General features: G+C 35.6%; 3 protein-coding genes across 9 annotated transcripts; 2 read left to right on the plus strand and 1 right to left on the minus strand.

Annotated features, from left to right (window-relative positions):
• Nucleotides 1–1,089: 1,089 nt before the first annotated feature.
• LOC131174406 (protein PLASTID MOVEMENT IMPAIRED 2-like) lies at nt 1,090–3,720 on the minus strand. Of its 2 annotated transcripts, none has more exons than XM_058137509.1 (3): nt 3,500–3,720; nt 3,179–3,311; nt 1,090–3,058 (listed from the first exon to the last, which is right to left on the minus strand). In XM_058137509.1, the coding sequence occupies exons 2-3, from the start codon at nt 3,302–3,304 to the stop codon at nt 1,241–1,243; spliced, it is 1,944 nt and encodes a 647-aa protein (XP_057993492.1). In that variant the 5' UTR covers nt 3,305–3,311; nt 3,500–3,720; the 3' UTR covers nt 1,090–1,240. The 2 variants fall into 2 exon arrangements, with proteins under 2 accessions (XP_057993492.1, XP_057993491.1); XM_058137508.1 differs by having other exon boundaries at nt 1,090–3,061.
• A 1,864-nt stretch (nt 3,721–5,584) lies between these two features.
• Nucleotides 5,585–20,057, plus strand: LOC131174407 (uncharacterized). 5 transcript variants are annotated; one of them, XM_058137514.1, is made up of 20 exons: nt 5,585–6,102; nt 6,801–6,953; nt 7,624–7,802; nt 13,060–13,167; nt 14,881–15,051; nt 15,157–15,708; nt 15,956–16,048; nt 16,135–16,263; nt 16,372–16,446; nt 16,567–16,776; nt 17,035–17,187; nt 17,281–17,495; nt 17,629–17,746; nt 17,820–17,952; nt 18,092–18,224; nt 18,309–18,414; nt 18,523–18,663; nt 18,750–18,873; nt 19,024–19,140; nt 19,381–20,057. In XM_058137514.1, the coding sequence occupies exons 1-20, from the start codon at nt 5,904–5,906 to the stop codon at nt 19,761–19,763; spliced, it is 3,492 nt and encodes a 1,163-aa protein (XP_057993497.1). In that variant the 5' UTR covers nt 5,585–5,903; the 3' UTR covers nt 19,764–20,057. The 5 variants fall into 5 exon arrangements, with proteins under 5 accessions (XP_057993497.1, XP_057993493.1, XP_057993494.1 ...); XM_058137510.1 differs by having other exon boundaries at nt 5,586–6,102; nt 18,020–18,224; XM_058137511.1 differs by having other exon boundaries at nt 5,587–6,102; nt 18,023–18,224.
• Nucleotides 20,058–20,681: 624 nt separating this feature from the next.
• LOC110666817 (L-Ala-D/L-amino acid epimerase-like) lies at nt 20,682–23,301 on the plus strand. 2 transcript variants are annotated; one of them, XM_058137516.1, is made up of 7 exons: nt 20,682–21,218; nt 21,728–21,838; nt 21,933–22,149; nt 22,215–22,548; nt 22,647–22,708; nt 22,813–22,885; nt 22,990–23,301. In XM_058137516.1, coding segments are annotated over exons 1-7 (1,320 nt in total). In that variant the 5' UTR covers nt 20,682–20,696; the 3' UTR covers nt 22,991–23,301. The 2 variants fall into 2 exon arrangements, with proteins under 2 accessions (XP_057993499.1, XP_057993498.1); XM_058137515.1 differs by lacking the exon at nt 22,990–23,301 and having other exon boundaries at nt 22,813–22,889.
• The last annotated feature ends 272 nt before the right edge of the window (nt 23,302–23,573 follow it).

Below are 23,573 nucleotides of genomic sequence, written 5' to 3' on the forward strand. Positions count from 1 at the left end.
AATCTTCTCACACCATTAATGAGCTCTTTGGGATCAGATAAGTGGATCGCATAAGTTATGCACCCTTATGCACATTTCTACGATTCTGGTTACTTATGCAGATTCGCATGACTTGGTGCATAGGTTATGCACAATTTCGTGAATCTGCATAAGGAGGTGAGAATGTGCATAAGTCGTGCGCCTCCTTATGCACATTTCGGTTCGAATGTGTTCTTCCTCCTTATGCAGAATCGCATACATGCAAAGTTATGCTGCCATTTAAACGCATATTTCGAATTGAAAACTTGTTTTTGCATCTTTTGTAGAAGACACTCCTCAATGGCAAAATTCTCTTTAGTCCTTCAAAAACACCATTTTTTCCTACAATACAAAGCAAAAATTACAAATTAATCCAAAGTTGACAATTATGGAAAACTAACTAAATAACTAATGAAATTAGCTAAAAATGACTAATAACCAAATAAAATGATTGTGAAATTAGACCTAAATGACTATGCAAAATATGTGCATCAATTTACTTTGTGTATATTCTTACAGAAAAAGAAATTTCATAATTTTTTTTGTCAGAATTAATCTTTAATTCAAATTATATGCACATTATTATACCAAATGCAAAAGTATACAATTAATTCGATGTTTAGAATTAATGAAAAATAGATTATGATACGCTTGCTGTCGGCCTAGTCATCTAATGTCCAACAGGATGTGTTTTATCAGTTCTATTTGGTTAGATAAAGTACGCATCAAACATACAAAATTGCCATCGAAAAAAAAAAAAAAAGAATGCATTATTCTTTTGATTAATTAAAATTTTATAAGAATTCAATTTAATTAATTTTTTAATCAATTTTTATGGTGAATTTTTTAATTTAAGAAAATTTATTTTAAAAGAAATAAAAACTAAATATATTATGTGAGAATTCCATTAAATTTTTTTTCTTACAAATAATGATAGGATCTTATAGTAACTCATCGTGTATTTGTCTGCTAAGTTTGTCATAATATGTATGGATTCTACCTTAATGGTTCAAGTGTTGAAGAAATAATCATAATTTGTGACTTATTTATCATTTGCTAAAAGCGAATGCATAAAAGTGAAACTGATGAAACTTGGAAGACAAACGCCAATTACAAAAACATACTAAAGTGAACTGTTAGCTTGCAACGCATATTGAATGCAGCAATTTTTTTGAACTGTTTCACAATGCTAGAAGCTTAAACATTACACGTGTATAAGCTCTCATGGATGCTTGCCAATTTTCTTGCCGCTAAAAAACTTGGCTAAATTTGGCATCACCTTTTTCTTCTTCCTGATAATGAAAGAAGTTGATCCAGGAGTCGTTCTAACTGCTGGAGAAGCAGAATTGCGAACCTTGCCACGTTTGGATGGAGTCCAATTATCATTACCTTTCATGGACTTTCTTGGAGTCGAATTGTTATTACTTTTCATTGATTTTCTCTGCAATGGTCGTTCCAAGTTCTCAGCTTGCGTGTTTTTCTCACGCTTGTGTCTCCAGTTTCTGATTTCCCCTTCTACTGCTCTCTTTGCAGAAAGTGATCTCTCAGTTCTATATACCTGCTGCTCTTCTTCCACCCTAGTCTCTCGGATTTCTCTACGAGCTATTTCAATTTTCATCAATATCTCCTTCTCATTGGCTTTCAATGCTTCTACCCATGCTTGAGCTGCTGCTACCTTTTTATCTGCAATTTCTTCAGCTCTGACTGCTCGTCCAGTTAAGTACTCGTACTCAAACTTTGAGATGGTAATTGAGGAACTTTGTTGACAAGCAGAAGCTCTGGCTCTCATGGTATTCTCAATAAGATTTTGGAGATTCTCAAGAGCTAAAGCTTCTGATAATTTTGCTGCCTTAAGTTCTTGCATTGTAGTCTGCAATCTTTCTTTAGTTTTGTCTATCTCAGACTCAGTTTTCTGAATTTCCGCCTTGATGTTAGCAGTTTCTGTGCTTATAAGCTCCTTTTCTTTCTTTGCCACATCTGCTTCTGTCTTTAACTGTTCAAGAGTCAGAGACAGATTGGAGACAATTGATTTAGCCTTTTCCTCAGCTGCAGACACAACTTCCAGTTTAGATTTAGCTCTGAGAAGCTTTGAATTTAGATTTTGAACAGTTAAATCTGCCTTTTCTTCTGTTTTCTTCAACATGGATGTTTCTTCCCTGACATGCTTGAGCTCATTCCTTATGATATCCATTGAGGACATGAACTGAAAACCCTCTTCTCTAATTGAAGCCAATTCTTTCTTTGCCGCCCCCAACTCTTCTGTTACTGACCTCAGCGAAGTTGAATCCCCCAATTTTTCAGTTTCTCGAAAACTACCTCCCGAATGCTTCAAACTGTCATTTTTCAGTACCTTTTTTTCTATTTCTTTAACAAGCTTTAGTTCATTCTGTAGCACGTTCACATCCGATAATGTAACAGCCAATTTAGATTCAAGCTCTTTGGAGTGATCAATCTCTTCGATAACATCCTTCATTCTATGTCTAGTTTTCTCCATTTCAAATGAGAATTCATTGGCTTCCTTCTGTCTTTGAGCTTCAATTTCTCCAAACTCTTTCAATGCCTCAATTCCGGCCAACTCAACTAGCACTTGCTCATCATTTACCTCCTCAATCTCCTTCCTGAGTGCTTCTGCAGAGCTCAGATCAGACGTTAATTTAGAACTTGAGCCTTCAATTTCCTTCTCAGCTCGCTTCTTCTCTTCCAAAACAGAAGCCATATCAAGCTTAAGTTTACTCAATTCTTGCTTCACATGTTCCAATTCTCTCATCATTTCTGCATATCGATGACTCTCGAAACTCCTATCCCTCAAGGCCTTATCTTCGCGCTTACCTGACTTCTTCAAAGTTTCCATATCTCTCATCCTTGCTTTTGCCTTGGAGGTTGATTCCTCAATTTGGAAAGCAAGATCTTTCACCGTCTTTTTAGCATTTGAGAGCTCAGATTCTGCTTGGACTTTCACTGACTGTGCAGCCATTCTATTCTCTTTATATCTAACCACGTCTCTCTTTGCCATGTGCAGCTCTCTGGCTGTTGAAGAAGACTTCTAAAACCAATTCAAAAACACAGAATTTACCAAGAGAACACCAAACTGAACTATTTTGAACATGATTAACAAAGAAAACGGGGGTCTAGCAGTTCTGTGTAGTGAGTAGTATCATACCTCAGTTAAATCCATCTGGGGTTTTTTCAGTGAAGCACTACCCTCAAGAATTCTTTCTCCGTACAGATTAATGGCTGCCTTCACCGTCCCGATTCTTCTTCTATCATCAAACGCTCTTCTGTCCATTTCTTAACTGTAATTTTTTTTTAAAAAAAAGTATACTTACACAATTTCTGCCAATGTTGAAATTAAATAACAGCAAAAATCTAAACACCAGAATTTGGTATTCTTCTCTATCACTAAAACAGAGTACAGCTATCGAATGCAAGCAGCCTCGAAGAAAAAAAAAATCATTCACAGAGTATTTCAAGAAAGACTTACCTGAAAATACTGCGTATATGCTCTTCTTGAAATTTTTAGATGTCTAATCCACTTTTATAAGATAAAGGCCTGAGTGTTTAAAAAATAGAGGGCAAGAGAGGCATTTTTTAGTTGAGTAAGTTATGCCCAAGAAAATGGAATGAAGAGATAAAACGGCAGAGGAAGGGAGGAGCGAGTGAATCCTGATGAATGATGGTTGGCCAATATTGGAGGAATCGCTGCGTCCCGCTTAACTATTCGCTACCCCAACCCAATTAAATGGTATTATTATATTTCCAAAATCTTGTGACCCTGTTTTTTAATTTCCAACAAAATACTGATAAAATTGAAATTTTTTAAGAAAAATAATTGAAAAAAAAAAACTACTATTGGCATGGCACTTAGTGCAAGCTTAAGGCTTGCTTTTTTTAGCAACTATCAAATTGTGCTCTGTATATCGTTATTATTAATGTTTTGATTTTGAATAAATTATTATCAAGTTTCTATGGTTTGTTAAAATTGATTATTTAGATTTTATTTCTTTGAAATTCAATTAAAATGTCTCAATATTTTATAAATTAGTGTAAAAAATAATTAAATAAAAATATTTGTTATTAATTAATGTATAAATTAACTAAGCAATTTCTTATTAATAAGGGTAAAAATTAGTTTGTTAATTAGTGAATAAAGGCAAATCAGCTAGGAAATAATTGATTTTAAAAAAAAAAATGGGTGAAAATTAATTTATTAATTAAAGAAAGAAAATCAATTAAAAATAGTTAATTATTTCCTTCAAATATAAGTGGAAATTTTTTATTAATTATTGTGCAAAAGGTAGTAAATATGAAATTTCTTATAAGTTAATTAGTAGTTAATTTGCTATTATTTGGGCAGATCAATTTCTCCTTACAGCATGCCATTTGAAAGTATCAAGAAAAATTTGCCAACTTTACATATAGATGTATTTATTGATTAAGTAAGGAAAGAAAATCAACTAAGAATTAGACAAGGAATTTTCTATTAAAATGGATAAAAATTAATTTATTAATTAAACAAAAAAATGAATTATAAAATAGTTACATAATTTCCTATTAATATGTAATAAAAAATAATTAGTATAAAATTTTTAATATTTAATTAGTAATTTATTTATTATCATTTTAAGAGTTTAATTTTTTTATATAGGATATCACGTGCCAATATTAAAAAAATAAATTATAAATTACTATCTATTATGGGTCATTAATGATAATGTCAAATATTAATAGTTAAAATTGAATAATTATATAAAACCCTAAAAATAGGAATAATTAATTTACAAATATTTTTTTATTCAATATTTTTATCATGTTTAACGAACATACAATTTTATTATAAAGAAAAAAAAAAGCATACAAAACTAAAACAGCTATTTAATTTTTTAAGGCACATAAGATTGATCATTTATGGCTATAAAATTTGGGCTATGATTTATTAAAAAAAAAAGGGAAAAAAAATAGTGCAATGATCATTTCTATGGCAACGGAATATAGAATCTGACGAAGATTGAAATTTAATTAAAAACATTGACGCTGCGGCCAAAAAAAGGGAAATTGGGTCGGACAAAACATTGCACAGAAAACAAGAGCGTAGTTCTCACAAAGGACAACAGCGGCATATGCCAGGTTCTGAAAGCCAATCAAACACCGAAGTTTGTCACATATATCAAAGGCACTCAACTTCCCACGTATGTGTTTGCTCATCCACACCATTCACTCTAGAAAAGAAAAACCGTCTATTTTTATTTTATTTATGTGAATGAAAGGACTATTAGACACCACATGTAATATTAGTAAAGCTTGGATCATCTTGTTAATGAGATCTGATCATTTTGATAGAAAGAAATTTAATTTCCATTTTAATTTAATAATGTGTAAATTTTTTTTTTATTTAATTATTAATAACTTAAATAATTAAATTAATTGAATATATATATCACTCCCGGGTAAATTCAACGGGAGTTTTCACTTTCCGATCCGCTGGTTAAAAAAAAAAAAACAGATAACAATTCCGTTAAAAAAATAATTAAATTATCAAAGAACTCACTGTTGACTTTTGTGGCGGTGGAAACGAACTTGGATGAGTACACCACGTTACATGATAATTCAAAGGGGCTCCACCCTCCTTATCTGATAATCAAACATTGCCCGTTCGATCAGCCGAAGAAAAAACTAGAGCATTTTTAGCCCGAGTTTTGACGAACCCAGAAACTACCGCGAAGCGTCCGATTACAATTCCCTATAAAAAGAGTCATAAGCTCAAAAAATCAACTACAGATCCAAATCCAGCAGCGATAACAAGAAAGAAGCTGTTATTGAAGAAACGAAGTTTGTACAGGAAGAGATGAGTAGATTTTAATCAGAGAGTGAAAGAGACAAAATAAAAAATGGATGTGGAGAGATCCTCTTTGTGCAATTGCGTTGTGAATTTCTTGATACAAGAGAACTATCTCTTGACGGCATTTGAATTGCTTCATGAACTCCTTGACGATGGCAGAGACGACCACGCCATTCGCCTCAAGGAGTTCTTCTCTGATCCTTATCTTTTCCCTACTGATCAGATCTCTCGTTTCAATTCTCTTCGAGGTTTTACTTTTTCCCCCTTTCAATTCTCTTAGTCTTTATATTACTCGTACACTTGTATACGTATACTGCCTTGGCTTTGCTTGTTTAGCTCTGATATTTCTATATTGATCATTGTAATGGTTTTGAATGCGGATTGTGACGTTTCTATGTGATCTGGAATTCAATTGAAGCAATACTCGTGAAGTGTTAGAATGGAATAGTAAACAAAGTTGCTGCATTGCAAATTTTGCTTTGATTATAATTTTTTTAAACAGTGAAGATGCATTCTTTTTAATGATGTTTCATTATTTTCTTGTTCCAAAGAAAAGAAAAAAAATGGAACCTTGTGCTGTACTTCCTGCATATGTTCATTTTTAGATTTATAGCTAAAGATACACTCTGTGATTCACACTCACATCACTGGTTTCTCGTCTTTTATCTTATAATAATCATTAATCGATATTTCTTCTTCCTTGTCTTCTTCTTCCTCCTCTTCTTCTTCATCTTTATTTATTTATTTTTTTGTGGTCTGTTGACTTAGTTAGAAGTTGATGGTGGAAGTTTGTTACACTTTGGCATATATGCATATTAAATGCATAGATACATGCATTCAGATGGGCTTGAGTCACTACTTGATGGGTAACTGCATTTTTATGCTGTATCTTGAATACAGAATGTAAGCGATGCTCTTTTCTGCCCCTTTTATTCTTGAAAAGCAGTTGCAGACCCTCAGAATTTACTAGAAGAGAAAGAAGCAATAGAAGAAAAATTAGCACTTAGTGAATATGAGCTTCGTTTGGCAAAAGAGGACGTTTCGAAGTTCAAAACTGAATTGCAGAAGAAAAAAGATTTGCCACAGGTGGAATTGAGTGGTAACGTTTCATTTCTCTCAAAGTTATAATGAATGCTTCTTTTATTCTCCAGACTTTTGTATGATTCTTTTAAATGTTTTGTGTTCATTATCTAAAAATTATATGGTTTTTGAAAGAGAGAATTATTTATATCTCTCAAATCAACGTTACCTTTAAATGGTAAACATTCACTACCAAAATTGAATATGTGCACTCTTTCTAAGTTCATTAGATAATGTAACCAAGAAAAATTTAATATCTCCTTTTTTTTGGTTTATGGAATTGAAACAAAGCCCACATTAGTCCACAATTTAATGCAGTCACCCTGTGAGGCATTCATGTCATTATTGGTGAATGACTGCTGGTGTACATACTTAGAATCTGACATAGATTGTGCAAGGACTATGATATGTGTTTATGTTGTGTATAGATTCACAATCAAATGGTTTAGGCAAACCCATCTGTATGGGATATTTGGATTTCTGTGTTATAGCTTTGACAATGATTTCCTCTTTTCAATCCCTTCTCCATTTTGTTTCAAATTTATCATCTATGATTATTTTGAACTACAATCACTTTCTTCAATGTAATTGGCAACAAAAGTTGGACCTGACTATAGATAGTTCATTAGCTAGTCTGTATTCTTTTCCCATTTTTTATATATATTATTCTCTGTTGGATGAATTTCCAGAGTCAAAATCAGATGTTTCTGAGAACACCAGACCAGATATTCTACGGCAAAAGAAGGCCACTTCCTTCTCTGACTTGGGCCCTTTGAAGGATAGTGAGCGTAGAGATCTTAATTGTGCCGTAAAGGAATATTTACTATTAGCGGGATATCGGCTTACTGCTATGACATTCTACGGAGAAGTATGTAATAATTATGATGCACATTAATTCTCTCTCTCTCTCTCTCTATTTTATTGTTGTTCTCCTATGTTCTATTTGTATATGAAAATCTTTTGTTCTTACGCAAAAAAGGGGAAGGTCCTGTCTTCTAAAATGTATACTTGCTTTTCCTGTTGTATTTTCTGATATTTGTTGTTTGTTGTACAATTCTCATTTGGCTGAAGACAAACCATTTGTAGGTTCATCGTTTTTATTCAAGGTGACAAAAGGTGATATAAATATGTACCTAACTATTAGGTAATTTGGCCTTAGCATTACCTTAAATTTTGTTAGAAATGATTAATTGCAGAAGTCATCTTTATTGAACTTCAAAATGCTGAATATATAGAGTTACAGCAAAGCTAAAAATAGCATAGCTAAAAAATAGTGACCACAACTACTGCCACTAACAACTTCAATAAAATATAAACTAACTAGCTAAAAATCAGCTAAAGACCAGGACATACAAAAGACCAAAGACCAGAACCAACACACAAATAACAAACAGATCCTTGATTCAATTAACAACATTCTCCTCCTGAATCAGGAACTGCATATTCCTAATTTTTCCCTGAGAAGCTCAAATCTGCTAACATGAAGTGACTTTGTAAATATATCTGCAATCTGATTTTCTGTTTTGCAGTACACTAACACCACATCACCGTTTTTCTGGACTTCCCTCAAGTAATAAAACTTGATATTAAAATGCTTAGTCCTGCCATGAAATACTGGATTTTGAGATATGGCTATGGCAGCTTGATTATCCACAAATATCACAGTGCTTTCATCTTGCTTTAGTTGCAAATCGACCATAATTTTCCTTAGCCATAAAGCTTGATTAGCAGCAGCTGTTGCTGCTACAAATTCCGCTTCCGCCGTCGACTGAGCCACCATTTCTTGTTTCTTTGAGCACCATGAAAAACACCCTGACCCAAAAGTGAAACAAAAACCAGAGGTGCTTTTCATATCGTCAATGGACCCTGCCCAATCACTGTCAGAATACCCATGGAGTTTGAAATTCTGACTTTTGCTGAACTTGATACCAAAGGTTTGAGTCCCTTTGAGATACCTAATCACACGTTTGGCTGCCATCATGTGCAATTTACTAGCACAATTTAGAAACCTGGACAAAACACTTACAGCATACAAGATGTCAGGTCTTGTTGCTGTAAGATACATTAAGCATCCAATTAGGCTTCTAAATACTCCTTCATCAACTCTTTCAGCTCCATCTTCTTTCTGTAACTTCTCCTTTTGATTCATTGGAGTGTTTACACTCTTGCACTCATCCATTCTGAACCTTTTCAGAATTTCCTTCAAATACTTCTTCTGACATATAAAAACTTCATTCTGACCTTGCTTGATCTCCAATCCAAGAAAGTAATTCATCTCACCAAGGTCTGTCATGTCAAAGACCTTCATCACCTCCTTCTTGAATACTTCAATCTGTACAACATTATTTCCTGTGACAAGCAAATCATCTACATAGAGAGAGATGATTATAATGTCAGAATCTGTTTTCTTAACATACAGATTTGATTCACTTAGGCTTTTTTCAAAGCCTAGTTTCAGCAAATGATCATCTATTCTGCTGTACCAAGCTCTTGGGGCTTGTTTTAGCCCATAAAGAGCTTTCTTTAAAAGGCAGACCTTCTCTTCATGTCCTGGCACACTGAAACCTTCTGGCTGCTCAACATAAATTTTTTCCTGCAATGAGCCATTTAAAAAAGCCGATTTCACATCTAGTTGAAAAATCTTCCAACCTTGTTGTGCTGCCAATGCTAATAGCATTCGGATGGTGTCCAACCGTGCCACCGGAGCAAATGTTTCAGAGAAGTCTACTCCCCAAACTTGTGCGTAGCCTTTCACTACTAATCTCGCTTTGTATTTATTCACAGAGCCGTCCGGATTGAGCTTTGTTCTGAAAACCCATTTCACCCCAATTACTTTCCTGTCAAGCGGCCTTTCTACTAGCTCCCAGGTCTGGTTTTTTTCAATCATGGCCAGCTCCTCCTTCATCGCTTCTATCCACTTTTGATCAGATTTTGCTTCTTCATAACCTGCTGGTTCCAACACCGCAACATTACACCTTTGATAAACATCTGAAAGTGTTCTCGTTCCCCTTACAGGTTCATCATCAATTAATTCATCAGGAACAAGAGGTGTAATTTGCTCTCCAGTTTGAGACTCCTCATTACAGTCCCACTGTTCGTGTTCAAGAAATTGAACATCTCTACTAGTTATAACCTTCCCTGTGTGAGGGTGGAAAATTCTGTAGGCTTTAGAAACTGAACTATAGCCAACAAAAATTCCTTGTTCAGCTTTCTCATCAAGTTTGTCTCTCTTGACCTGTGGAACATGTGAAAAACACAAACAACCAAAAATTTTAAGGTTGTTTAATTGAGGTTTAACGCCATACCAAGCCTCAAATGGAGTCTTCTTTCCCACTGCTCTTGTAGGCAGCCTGTTCAGCAAAAAAACAGCAGTATTTGCTGCTTCTGCCCAAAACCTTTTTTGAAGATTCTTCTCATGTAACAGACACCGAGCCATCTCCATAATAGTTCTGTTCTTCCTTTCGCTGACTCCATTTTGTTGTGGAGAATAAGGAACCGTAAGCTGGTGCTCAATTCCAGCTTTTTCGCAAAATAAATTGAATTTCTCTGAAGTGTATTCAGTGCCATTATCTGATCTAATGACCTGAATCCTGCAACTGCTTTGATTTTCAATCCAGTTTTTAAACTTCATAAAAATTCCAGCAACCTCTGATTTAAACTTCATAAAGTATATCCAGCACATCCTTGTGAAATCATCAATAAAAACTATGTAATACCTGCTGCCATTCAGTGAAGGAGTTGATTGGGGGCCACATAAATCAGTATGAATTAGCTGTAGCCTCTTGGTAGCTCTCCATGTGGATGTTCTGAATGGAAATCGAATTTGCTTTCCAAGCATACACGTCTTGCAGCTTGTAAAATGTTTCTCCAGATTCGGCAGACCTCGAACAAGATCATTTCGTTGCATGAACAGCAAGGCTTGATGATGAAAGTGCCCCAACCGTTTATGCCAAACATCTGAAATAGTAAGCTGACACGAAAATGCCATTTGCTCCTCTTCCAAAGGATTCAAAGAAAAACTTCTCTGCTGCATCTTAATTCTGAAAAGTTCTTGACCACTTGGATCAAAAATTAGACACATTTTATCTTCAAACAAAAGCTTGAACCCTTTTTCCAGTAATTGCCCCACACTCAACAAATTCTGATCAATTTCAGGAACATACAACACTTCAGAAATAATTTTTATACCTGCAACACTGTCAATGACAACAGTTCCCTTTCCTTTAATCGTAATGTATTCACCGTTGCCGATTCTGACTCTTGAACTTGCAGATTTGTCAAGCTCTCTGAACAGCTCCTCATCATTAGTCATATGGTTTGTACAACCACTATCAACAAGCCAGTTTGTGCTTGATGTTTTTGCCATAAAACAAGAAGCAACAAAAAGTTGTTCTGGCTCCTGTTGAACTGCAATTTGAGCCTCACCCTGCTGCTGTGTCTGCTTTTCTTTGCAAATTATCTCTGCGTGCCCAAGTTTCTTGCATCTCCTACATTTCATGTCAGGTTTTCTCCAACACTTGTAGTGAGGATGATTTTTCCTACCACAATGTTGACAAGGAGGATATCTTCCTCCCTTACTGCTTGTGTTAGAGTTGTTTTCAGTGGCTGCACTTTCAGAACTACCTGCTGCTCCTTTTTTATCTTTAGACTTCTTAATTTTGTCACCTGAATTTTGCTGCCATTTGGCTTGCAAGGCTCCCTCAGCAGTTCCTTCTTGTCTCATCATTCTTCTCTGCTCCTGTGCCTGCAACGAACTTACTAACTCTGCCAAGCTGATCTTTGTTAGATCTTTAGTGTTTTCCAATGAAGCAATGGTTGCCTCATATTTTTCAGGCAAGGATACAAGGATTTTTTGAACTATTCTGTTATCGGTAAGTTCAGCACCAAGTATTCTTACCTTATTTGCAATGCCAGACAGCCTGTCAACATATGCTTTCACCGTTTCTGATTCCTTCATATGCTGCATTTCAAACTCTCTAACCAAGTTCAGTACTTTCATTCCTTTGATTCTTTCATCTCCTTTATACTCATTCTTGAGAAAATCCCAGATAGCTTTAGCTGAGCCAAGTGTCATAATCTTACTGAAAATGGTAGAAGAAACTGCAGCAAACAAGCAGTTCTTCGCTTTGGATTTTTTAGTCTTTCTCTCCTTGTGTGTTTTTATCTGAGCCACTGTTGGATTTCCCGGTAAAGGAGGGACTTCATAATCTTCCTCTACAGCATCCCACAAATCACACGCTTCCAAAAAAGCTTCCATTCGTACTGCCCACACCTGGTAGTCTTCTCCATCAAACACTGGTGGAGCTACCATTGAAAAAGAACTCTCACCTTCCATTAAAAAAATTCCTTACAGCAGTAGAATTTTAGAAAAACACTCAGAAAAAAAAACTCACAAGTCACTCAGAAAGAACTCTCACAGATCCCGTAAGAAAACAAGAGCTCTGATACCAATGTTAGAAATGATTAATTGCAGAAGTCATCTTTATTGAACTTCAAAATGCTGAATATATAGAGTTACAGCAAAGCTAAAAATAGCATAGCTAAAAAATAGTGACCACAACTACTGCCACTAACAACTTCAATAAAATATAAACTAACTAGCTAAAAATCAGCTAAAGACCAGGACATACAAAAGACCAAAGACCAGAACCAACACACAAATAACAAACAGATCCTTGATTCAATTAACAACAAATTTATTTATGGAGGGGCCAAAGGTAGTATGAAATGCTGGAAATGTGCTTCACTGACAGTTTGGATTAGGATGCTTGGCCATTGTGGTGCTACAAGTTGTTTTTTTATTAAATGAATCCTTATATTATATTTGTGTTGGAAAATTTTCAGATCTGGTTATGGACAAGTTTTTCTATGTAGATTTTAAAACAGAGGAAAGGATGCTGTTGAAAATTCATCTTGGAGAGAGTAATGGTTTTCATTTGCTTATTGCTGTAGGAGGCAGCATCAAACTTTAATTTTTAAAAATTTTTTGCTGTCAACTTATTTGCAACTTTCATGAGGCATAAAACCTGCAATAAACTGGATGTCTGTTCTATCTGTGTATCTTTTGTTATCTATGTAAAAATATTTCCATTCATTTTCATAGCTTGACAATTCTTTCATCTCAGGTTACAGATCAGAATTTAGAAGTTTGGCAGGACACACCTGCATGCGTACCAGATGCCTTGCGACATTATTACTATCAATACCTTTCATCCACTACAGAGGCTGCTGAGGTATTTAGTGAAACATATGTTGGATAAGCAACTTGCTTTATACACAGCCACAATAAATTTCTTAAATGTTTATGTATATGTAGCATCATTCCTTTTGTACTTGACCTGGTGTGCTTTCTGTCCTGTCAGGCTCGCCCCATAAGTGGAGTACAAATATCAATACTCGTTATAAATTAAGTTCAACTATTTCTGATCTTAATCAACACGACATATCATTTTTTTTTCTTTTTATGTTACTGGTGTCTTGATGAGATCAACATCAAGCAAATGCTGTGAGCTTTAACTTTATATATTTAGAAGTTAGACTGCATCTCATGATTTACGATTTTATATTTCTGTTAAGTAGCTATGAAAATGTTTATTAATTTCCGCTCTTGCATTTTAGAAATTTATAAGCTTAAAAAAAGTGCAAAAAGGTGACTTATGGTGTTATGATCAATTGCTATTTTTGTATAGGTAATAGGATTATTAACCTGTAGTGTGCATATCATGCAAAAGCCTTTAGACTAAGGGATTCTAATCCTTAATCATCATTGTCATCCACAAGTTGTGTTTGAAAATAATTAAGAGATATAAAATCATTGCTAGATTATTAACCCAAGTATGCTCTCTGAAGTCTGAGATCCACTGGCATCTTGAATTATATAATTGTGTCCTTGTGTTTGTTGCTCATATAACAACCTATCTACCTCTCAAATTATTCTTTGTGTTGATACAGGCTTTGAGTGTGTATGAAGAATATAGATCTAGATTTTGGACAATCAGCATGGAAAAACTGCTAAGTATTATAAGGTAAAAAAAAGTCAGTATTGTCAAAAGCGCTAGACGCCTTAAAGGCGACCTAGGCGCTTGGTGCTTGCCCAAGCGAAGTGAGGTGCTAATTTATTCTAAAATAATAAAGAATTAGATATACAATTAAAAAGTCTAACATATTACACAATCAATAAAATGCCAAATTTCATATTCATATTTCATTATATATTATATGTTTTAAACTTTAAGATTAAAAGCATTCCTTTAATAACACAAAATGTTAAAGCAAAAGTCATAAAGCACATAATATAATTTAAAATTCTAGATGCATTGTTCAATTTCATTCATTATGTTGTGCAAACTCAAAATCCTAATTCTCTAGTCATCATGTGGATGCCAAAAGGTGAGAATAAATTAGGTCAGCTTTTCTCTCTCAACTTTTTTTTTTAAAAAATTTCTCGTCTTTTTCTTGCCTGGGGGCACCTGTTGACGCTTCTCCTGGGGGCCTAGCCAGCGCCTAGTTGAAGGTGCCTCGCCTAGAGGCTTCCCAGGCGAGGTGCCTGGATTTCACCTCGCCCCCAGGCACCTCTTGACAGCACTGAAAAAAGTTAGGAGGAAAAGACAAGTGGGAAAAGTAGAAAGTTGTTATAACAAACTTGCTGTGCTGACTGTTTGTTTTATAATTGTTAGAATATACCTTTAAGGACATGAATGATAATCAAATTCAAATTCCCTCTATCAGCCTATCATTCTCTCTCTCTATCCCTCTCTATTTCTGCTCTCTTTCTTCTCTACTCTATTTCCTTCTGCAACCTCTTTCAGTTTGTCAATCAGTAACAGAATTAGGACTGTGAAAAACTCTTACCAGACCTAACAAAAACTTGCATCAAAGATTTATGTGGAGGAGGTGTGTGTTTTTGTGCTGAATGTGTATCAATGACACAAGTTCTTAAATTGCAGGAGAAAATTGCCATGCTTCGAGAAAATGAGTCATTAATAAAAGCAAATGAGAAGCTGAATCATGAAAAAGAGAAATTGCTGAAAAACAAAGATTTGGCTGATAATCAAATAAGTGGACTAAATAAATCCTTAGAGGCTCTTCAAAAAGATCTTAAGGAGAGGGAGAACCAGGTAATTTTCCATTACTAAAATGCTTCTTTCAGCTGTTGCATTAATTCTTATGTAAGGAGAAAAGTAGGAATATGTATATATCCATTTCCTCTTTCAATTTTTCAGGTGCAGGAATTGAAGCAGTCCTGGGAGCTCCAACTAAAGGAACTTAATGATTGTAGAGCTGAAATTACTTCACTGAAAATGCACCTCGAAGGATATCGTTCTGGAAGAAGCATTATGGCTAGTGATGTTGATTTTACTCAATCCCATTCCATGGAAAACTACAAGGAAGAAATAATATCATTGCAGATGGGAATTGAAAGGTTGAAGGCAAAAAGCCCAAAAGCTCCTAAATCTGTAGATTCCAACAACAACGAGGAGTCTCTGCAGACAGAAGAGAAAGTTGTTGAGATAGATGAAGATAAAACTGTAATCTCTCATCCATATGATGCTATTGGAGTGTTGAGCAGTGAAGATGTTCAATCACTGATAACTGATAACTCTGGTAAACCTGAGGAAGTTTCATCTGATCCATCAAGAAATCATTTAAATGAAGATATTAATATTGAAAACAATCAAAGTGACTTTAAACAAAATGATGAACCACCCTCGGAAGATGGTGGGCCACACATGGAATTGGACAATTTAAATGTTGAAGCTGCTTCAGGAAACATGGCAAGTTCTTTTTCTTTCTCCTGGAAATTAGATTCTTTTCCGATGCAACATCCCACTTCCATTTCTGTTCTCTCCCTTGGTATTAAGTGGGTTAGACTGTTGTTAAATATTGGAACCTTGCACGCTTGCAGCCATTGATACTATTGTCAAGGGCTACCTTTTAATAGCATAATTTCTTAGTCCTTGTTTTGCCTGCCTGCCTGTCCTTTTCAAATAGCTCAGATTTTATTATATAACATCTTGGCAGTATGATTTTGCTTTTCAGGGTTTAGAAACAATTCAAATCCTTGCAGATGCCTTGCCCAAGATTGTACCCCATGTTTTGATCAATCATCGGGAGGTTTGCCTTTGATAAACCTTTTCCTAATCTACCTTCCATGTTTTTTTCTTAAAGTCTCTTCTTATACTGCATTGATTTGTGCACAGGAGCTTCTTCCCCTAATGATGTGTGCAATAGAGCGTCATCCAGATAGTACCACACGGGATTCCTTAACCCACACTTTGTTTAATTTGATCAAACGTCCGGATGAGCAACAGAGACGGATCATAATGGATGTAGGGTCATCAATTTTGATCATATAATGGATTTCCTGAAATATTAATTTTGTTTTACCATGGCTATACAATTCGAATGTGATGCTGAATCTTCTGATCTTAATTCAGGCATGTGTTAGTCTTGCAAAGAATGTGGGAGAGATGAGAACAGAAACAGAATTGCTTCCCCAGTGTTGGGAACAAGTGAGTTTCAGAAATTATTTTTTGGGGGATCTCCTGTCTGACCCATTATTTTCACTTTTTCTTGCTTTCTTTTCCCTCTTCTAAAGGTCCAAGTTCATTATCCTGATTTGTGGATTGCAGATAAACCACACATATGAGGAGCGTAGACTGCTTGTTGCTCAATCTTGTGGAGAGCTTGCAGAGTTTGTCCGGCCTGAGATCCGTGATTCTCTAATTCTGTCCATTGTGCAACAACTGGTAGAAGATGCTGCAACTGTTGTTCGAGAGGCGGCTGCACGTAATCTGGCATTGTTGCTTCCACTCTTCCCAAGTGTGGACAAATATTTCAAGGTCAGCCTCACTAAATATGCTTCGAGGCAATCATGGAGAAGAATTCTGATTTGACAGAATTGGCTACAATGTAAGCTCTAGAACAGGTTGATGGAACATGGTCTAGGGAATGGAGCCTTTTCCCCTTGCCATAATATGATGACTTAGATGAAAATGAAAAGATAAGAAAAAGGAAAATTAAGTTTCTATAACACACACGAAAATTAAATTTCTCTGATACTGTTAAGTTCTTCCAACGCTTAAATCTGTTTGTGATAGGTTGAGGATGTGATGTTCCAATTGATCTGTGATCCCTCCGGAATGGTGGTCAAAACTGCACTTGAGGAGCTACTTCCTGCAGTAATAAAATGGGGGAATAAGTTGGATCACATTTCAAGAGTTCTACTTTCCCATATACAGAGCTCTGCTCAGGTATGCTTGTTTCTTATAATTGATTTCTTGCTGTGCTCTTATGTGCTTGGTTTGTAATATCATTCTTTAACTTTATCCCTTGACTATCTTCAGTGCTGTCCACCTCTTTCGGGGGTTGAAGGCTCTGTGGAGTCCCATTTACGTGTCTTGGGGGAACGAGAGCGCTGGAGTGTTGATGTGTTTTTGAGAATGCTGTTGGAGTTGCTTCCATTTGTGTACCAGAAGGCAGTTGAGACTTGCCCTTTTTCTTCAGTAACAGAGTCAACAAATGCATTGTTCTCTACTTCATCACTTGAATTGTATTCAAAGTAATTTCTGGAGATCTGTTTCTTGTATTACTCTTTTAGTTTCCTGGTGAAAATAAGTTTTAGTATTGTTGTTGTAGCTGAACGCCTGGTTATGGCCATATTTTGCTTCTGAGAGATTTTAATGTCTTCCTAGGGGACATGATGAATGGGCAGCATTTCAGTGGATGCACGTTGATTGCTTTCCTGATCTGATACAGTTGGCCTGCATGTTACCCCCAAAAGAAGACCATTTAAGAAACAAAAGCACAAAGGTGAAACCCTTTCTCATTCCTGTTTATTGAGGATAGTGCTCCAGTTGTTGCTAATTTAGAAAATGGTTTACAGTTTTTGTTGGCTGTAAGTGAGCACTTTGGGGATTCTTATCTGGTGCACATAATGATGCCTGTGTTCTTAGTAGCAGTTGGGGACAATGCAGATTTAACATATTTTCCGACTGCCATTCATTCAAGAATCGAAGGTATGAATTCATAAACTTCGTGAATTTCTTGCCATTGTTATTTTTATTCAATTGTTTACTTTATTAGCAGGTTTGAGACCAAAAACTGCTGTGGCCGAGAGGCTTGCTACAATGTGTGTTCTGCCACTTCTCTTGGCAGGTGTTCTAGGTGCTCCCAGCAAGCATGAACAACTAGCAGGCTACTTGAGAAAGTTGCTAGTTGACAGCTCCCTAAAAGAAAATCAATCAACAAAATACAATGCTGAGATTATTAACGCTATCCGTTTTCTTTGGTTAGTAGTCAACTAAGTGCCTTTGTGTACCATTGCCTGTGAGTTATATATGACTAATGCATATAGGTTTCTTCCATGATGCAGCACTACTGAACAGCATCATAGTATGATATTCAATATTTTATGGGAAATGGTTGTTAGCTCCAACGTAGATATGAAAATCAATGCGGTCCATCTGTTGAAAGTCATAGTGAGTTGCTCATTAACTTTTTACACATCTATGAAGTCTGACACATTGTTTGAAATTTCAAACTTCATTTGACATTATTTTGAAATTTTAACTTCATTCATTTAACAGGTGCCGCATATTGATGCAAAAGTTGTTTCTACCCATGTTTTGCCTGCCCTAGTTACTCTTGGCTCTGATCCAAACTCAATTGTGAAGTATGCCAGCATAGATGCGTTTGGAGCTGTGGCAGAACATTTTAAAAACGACATGGTATAGCTGTTTTTCCCCTGAAGTGATACTGGCAATACTGAGGGATCAGTTCATATGTTTCACTTATTGTATTTGTTATGTTTCAGATAGTTGATAAAATTCGTGTTCAAATGGATGCTTTTCTTGAAGATGGATCCCATGAAGCTACTGTTGCTGTTGTCCGTGGGTTACTGGTAGCAGTACCTCACACAACAGAGAGACTCAGAGATTATATCCTGAACATTTTGGATAATTAATTTTAGGAATATTTATTCAATTAAAGAATTTTGTTTATTCTGTTTTGACCATTATGCCAACGCTCTTATTGGCTCCTAGTTTTAAATGAATATGTTAAGCCATTGTTTCCTTAACATTTCGCACATCTTCTTTCCAAGATTTTTCAATTTACAGCCACACCAGCTTCCACAAACGATGTCCTGCGTTGCCGTGAGAGAGCTAATGCATTCTATGAATCAATCCGTGCCTTGGACGCTACAGGTCTGAAGACAATCTTGTTCTCTTCCAGATGCATTCCAACCGATTCATTAGTTTACTAGCTTTTCTACCCTCAGCCACTTGATGATGGATGAATTTCATAGAAGTATAAACATGATTTGGATCCATTGTTACATGATGGTCATATGTTGTCCATACCATAAATGTCTTTTATATTACAGTTGGCCATTTGAACTTGTGTAAAATCAAATACCTGATTGCTCTCATCTCTACTTACTGCAGATCTTTCGGCAACTAGTGTGCGGGAATTCCTCCTCCCTGCTATAACAAACCTGTTAAAAGATCCAGATGCATTAGATCCAGCACACAAAGAAGCCCTTGAGATAATAGTGAAAGAAAGATCAGGCGGAACGTTTGAGACCATTAGCAAGGTGATGGGTGCTCATCTTGGGATAGCATCGTCAGTCACTAGTTTCTTTGGAGAAGGTGGGCTGTTGGGAAAGAAAGAAGCTCCAGACCATCAGCCACCAACACCTGAGTCTCCAAAGGCTGCGCAACCTTCACCAACAGAAGACACGAGGTTCAGGCGTATCATGATGGGTGGTTTTACAGACATGCTTCGGGGTAAAACATGGGGACAAGAAGAAACACAGCTGAACCAATAATGTTTTTAGTCTATCTCGAGAAATGGTGCGATGAAATTATCCTTGTTGTCTTCTCCTACATGTTTGATTTTATTCCGGATGAACGTGGTGAGTTACGACCACATCATCATCAAGAGGGGGGAAAATTTCCCATTCCTTTCATTTTTTTTTTCCTTAATTTTTTATTGCGTTGGGGGAATTAAGATTAAAGATAGATTTTTATTTTATTGCAGTGCAAACGTTAGTTATTTGTTAGGACATTCTATTTTCCTAGTTTTTGACAATACTAAGCCGGGTTGATTGCATTTCTTTTGATCCTTCTGAGGCCATGTCGTCTCGGATCCGTTAAATAGTTAAAATTTTAATTTATTTAAATAGTAATGTTATAATTATATTAAAAAAATTTATATATTTTTTAAATTCATATTCTCATTTTTATTTATACATAAAATATTTATAAATTATAGATAAATATATTAACAAAAGTATAGATAAATTGTACATGAAAGGAAGGAGGAAAGTGGGAAAGAAATGAATCAAATCAATAATATAAGCTAAATGCATAAAGTGGAGCAAATATATCTTGATTTATATAAATTCAAAATATATTTCTTTTTCATCCTTCCAAATAAATACAGCTACGGTGTTAATAAGACAACTATAACACGATAAAAGCGATGGGATTAAAATAAAAATAAAATAAACAAGAGAAGAAATTATCACGCAAGGGCAATATGGCCTGTGATACAAAGCCAACAAAATGATTTGGCCTCTACCTTGATCCGAAGGGACGCTTAAAACCACACTGTGCTCTCCTCCAATAGGACCAACACAAACATAAATTATGTTCTCTTCTCCCTCCACCAAACTCAGTCAATCATTTGGGATATAAATTAGTAATCTCCTAACTGAGAAGAATTGTGCTCGCTCACTCTCCTTTCTTTCCTTTCATCAATGGCTCCAACTGGATCTGCTTTTTGCCTAACAAGTACTCCAGTCTTCTTTTTCTCTTCCAAGGTAACAAGGATATCAAGAAATTACATGAATGCCAACCCCCACATTAGCAAGATTTGTGTCATTGACTGTTCTAGTGGCACTAAGCTTGTGACAGAATCAACAGCTTCGTCAACTTCAGAAAGAACCAGCTTTGGTTTCAAGAACTTGACTGAGACTTTTTGGGTTAATGTACAGAGAGCAGAAGGAAGGCCACTAAATGTGCAGCTAAATTCACCATTAAGTACAGTGTCACCGAGTCTTGAAAAGGTGGAGAATGTAGCTATTAGAATTGAGCTCAGTAATGGATGTGTTGGGTGGGGAGAAGTTCCTGTGCTTCCTTCTATTACTGCTGCAAATCAGACAGTTGCTGTTACAAAGGCTAGAGAGGCATGGCAATTTCTGCGTTCCAGCTCGCCTATGGTTTTGAATTTGATGCTCAATGAGATTGGTGGGATTCTTCCAGGAACTGGATTTGCTTCTGTGAGTAAATGTGATAAGATCATTAAACTAATTTTTTTCCTTTTTTTTTTAACAACACATTAATTTTATTCATTCGTCGTTCAGAAATGGTCTTTTGTTTAGGATTTGACTGAGAAGCATTAGACTGTCTAACATTCAGTATATTTCGCCCAGTCTCACTCACTCTTACCCTTTCCTAGCTCTAAAAATTAGTAGAGATTATTGGACAAATAACAGGAGAGGATTCGAATACTTAATTCATCTAGAAAATAGAAATTGTAAAGTCAATAAATTTTTAAAATTATGCCATGCAGAAAGCATCTCTTGCTATAAACTACCGTTATAAATGACATGATCATGTCTCTTATATTTCACAAAGCAAAGCCGTTGGCGAAATTTTCACTATTTGTGTATATTTTAAAGGTGAATAGATTAATTTCCCTTTGAGAAACCCTTCTCCAGTTCTGTTCTCAGGCTTGCCACTTTGGAAGGATTTTGCGATCCTCATTAAGCTTTGTATGTTACTGAAGGTTAGGGCTGGAGTTGAAATGGCATTGATTGATGCAGTTGCTAATAGTATTGGTGTGCCCCTGTGGAGATTATTTGGTGGTGTATCAAATACCTTAACCACTGCTATCACAGTTAAGTTCCTGAGTGCTACCATGCTTTTTTTAGTACTTCTTTATGGTTATGCAACGAGTTTTTGACTTGTGTCGGTGAATTTCAATCGAGCAGCTTTCAAATGTTTTCCCCGCAGAAGCTTCTGAATTGGCTTCAAAGTACTGCCAACTAGGATTCAAGACCTTGAAGCTTAAAATAGGGAAGAATATTAAAGCAGAAATCGAAATTCTCCAATCCATACAGGCAGCTCACCCCAATTGTTCATTGATTTTAGATGCAAATGAGGAATACACTTACAGAGAAGCTTTAGAAGTTCTTCAAAAGTTACATGGTAAGTTTCTATTGTCACTTGTATACATTTGGTAACAAGTATGCTAAACGATTGTCTTATTACAGATTCAGGGATAACACCTACTCTCTTGGAACAACCGGTTCATAGAGATGACTGGAAAGGTCTTGGAGAATTTTGTAACTTTGCAAGAGGGAAGTATGGGATATCCGTTGCTGTAGATGAGAGTTGTCAGAGCTCAATTGATGTTCAAACAGTTATTAAGGGCAATTTTGCAGATGTCATTAACATCAAACTAGCAAAATTTGGAGTCATGGGAACCCTAGAAATCATTGAATTGGCAAGAAATTCGGGCCTAAATCTGATGATTAGTAGTACAGTAGAGACCAGACTTGCCACAGGATTTGCTGCTCATCTGGCTGCCGGGCTTGGCTTTTTCAAGTAATTAATCTATTTGCAAAAACATTTCATAAAACCATTTGCTTTATAGATTCCTTGAGATAAAAGCCTAAATGTGATTGCAAATTGATCAAATGCAGATTTGTTGGTCTAGATATGCCATTTCTGCTTTCAGAGGATCCTGTGATTTGTGGTTATGAAGGTATAATTGCTTTTAAGCTGATGCGCTCAAAGTTTGTGCAGTCTGTAACCTTCAAACGTCCAAATAATCTGCACCTGATAATGTTTAATTAATTCTGCATGTAGCTTGTGGTCCTGTTTACAAGTTCTTAAATGCAAGAGGTCAAGGAGGTTTCCTCAAATGGGACTTTACACCATGGTGAGCTATTCCATTCACATCGTTTAGGAATCCGTCTTACTATGAGCAAAAGAACATGATATGATTTATTTTATCTTATTTCAAATAATTACTTTATCTTGCAGATGATTTCAAAGGTATAGTTGATTACCACTCAGCGGTTCATAAATAATGAAGATCACAATAACTGCCTCAATAACTTTAAGGATGGGGCTTAGAGAGCAGATAGTGATTGAAATGCGAAGCATAGCAAGCTGCACTCCTGACAATGTCTTCTTATTATGATGTGCTACTGGTTTTACTTAGCATTATGAAATTTCTGTTTATGACCTTTCTTTCTCCTTTCTACTTTCTTCTTCTTTGAACTTATGTGGTGTTTTATGGTTCATCTTGCCGGATTTGATAACATCAACAATGCAATTATACCTTCTATGTTCCATACGGCAGAATATACTTAATTTACGATTGAATTGATAGACCTTAGTCTACTGAAAAAATTTCACCCAAAAAAAACTGTGATTAGTGATGTGCTTAGGCATAAATTATTATGAGATACAATACCATTAGATCATCAATCCTGCAAAACTCAAGATATAGGACCTGAAAATTGGATTATGAGTGAATGGAAGTTAGATGTAAGCACTGTTTGGTAATATTAGCTGTTCTAATAACTATCGTCTGTTTTATTGGCTATTAGCTATTAGATATT

The sequence above is a fragment of the Hevea brasiliensis genome, chromosome 16 (genome assembly GCF_030052815.1).
Source record: "Hevea brasiliensis isolate MT/VB/25A 57/8 chromosome 16, ASM3005281v1, whole genome shotgun sequence".
NCBI lineage: Eukaryota > Viridiplantae > Streptophyta > Magnoliopsida > Malpighiales > Euphorbiaceae > Hevea > Hevea brasiliensis.

What these genes read in the sequence shown, in the direction of transcription:
- LOC110666817 (XM_058137515.1), top strand. Translation starts at nt 20,697, where the DNA reads ATGGCTCCAACTGGATCTGCTTTTTGCCTAACAAGTACTCCAGTCTTC. An exon ending in CCTTAACCACTGCTATCACA is followed by an intron (nt 21,839 to 21,932) that starts GTTAAGTTCCTG and finishes TCAATCGAGCAG; the next exon opens with CTTTCAAATGTTTTCCCCGC. An exon ending in TGTGATTTGTGGTTATGAAG is followed by an intron (nt 22,709 to 22,812) that starts GTATAATTGCTT and finishes TTCTGCATGTAG; the next exon opens with CTTGTGGTCCTGTTTACAAG.
- LOC131174406 (XM_058137508.1), bottom strand. Translation starts at nt 3,304, where the DNA reads ATGGACAGAAGAGCGTTTGATGATAGAAGAAGAATCGGGACGGTGAAG. An exon ending in CCCAGATGGATTTAACTGAG is followed by an intron (nt 3,062 to 3,178) that starts GTATGATACTAC and finishes AATTGGTTTTAG; the next exon opens with AAGTCTTCTTCAACAGCCAG.
- LOC131174407 (XM_058137510.1), top strand. Translation starts at nt 5,904, where the DNA reads ATGGATGTGGAGAGATCCTCTTTGTGCAATTGCGTTGTGAATTTCTTG. An exon ending in TTCCCCAGTGTTGGGAACAA is followed by an intron (nt 16,447 to 16,566) that starts GTGAGTTTCAGA and finishes TGTGGATTGCAG; the next exon opens with ATAAACCACACATATGAGGA. An exon ending in TCCATCTGTTGAAAGTCATA is followed by an intron (nt 18,415 to 18,522) that starts GTGAGTTGCTCA and finishes TTCATTTAACAG; the next exon opens with GTGCCGCATATTGATGCAAA.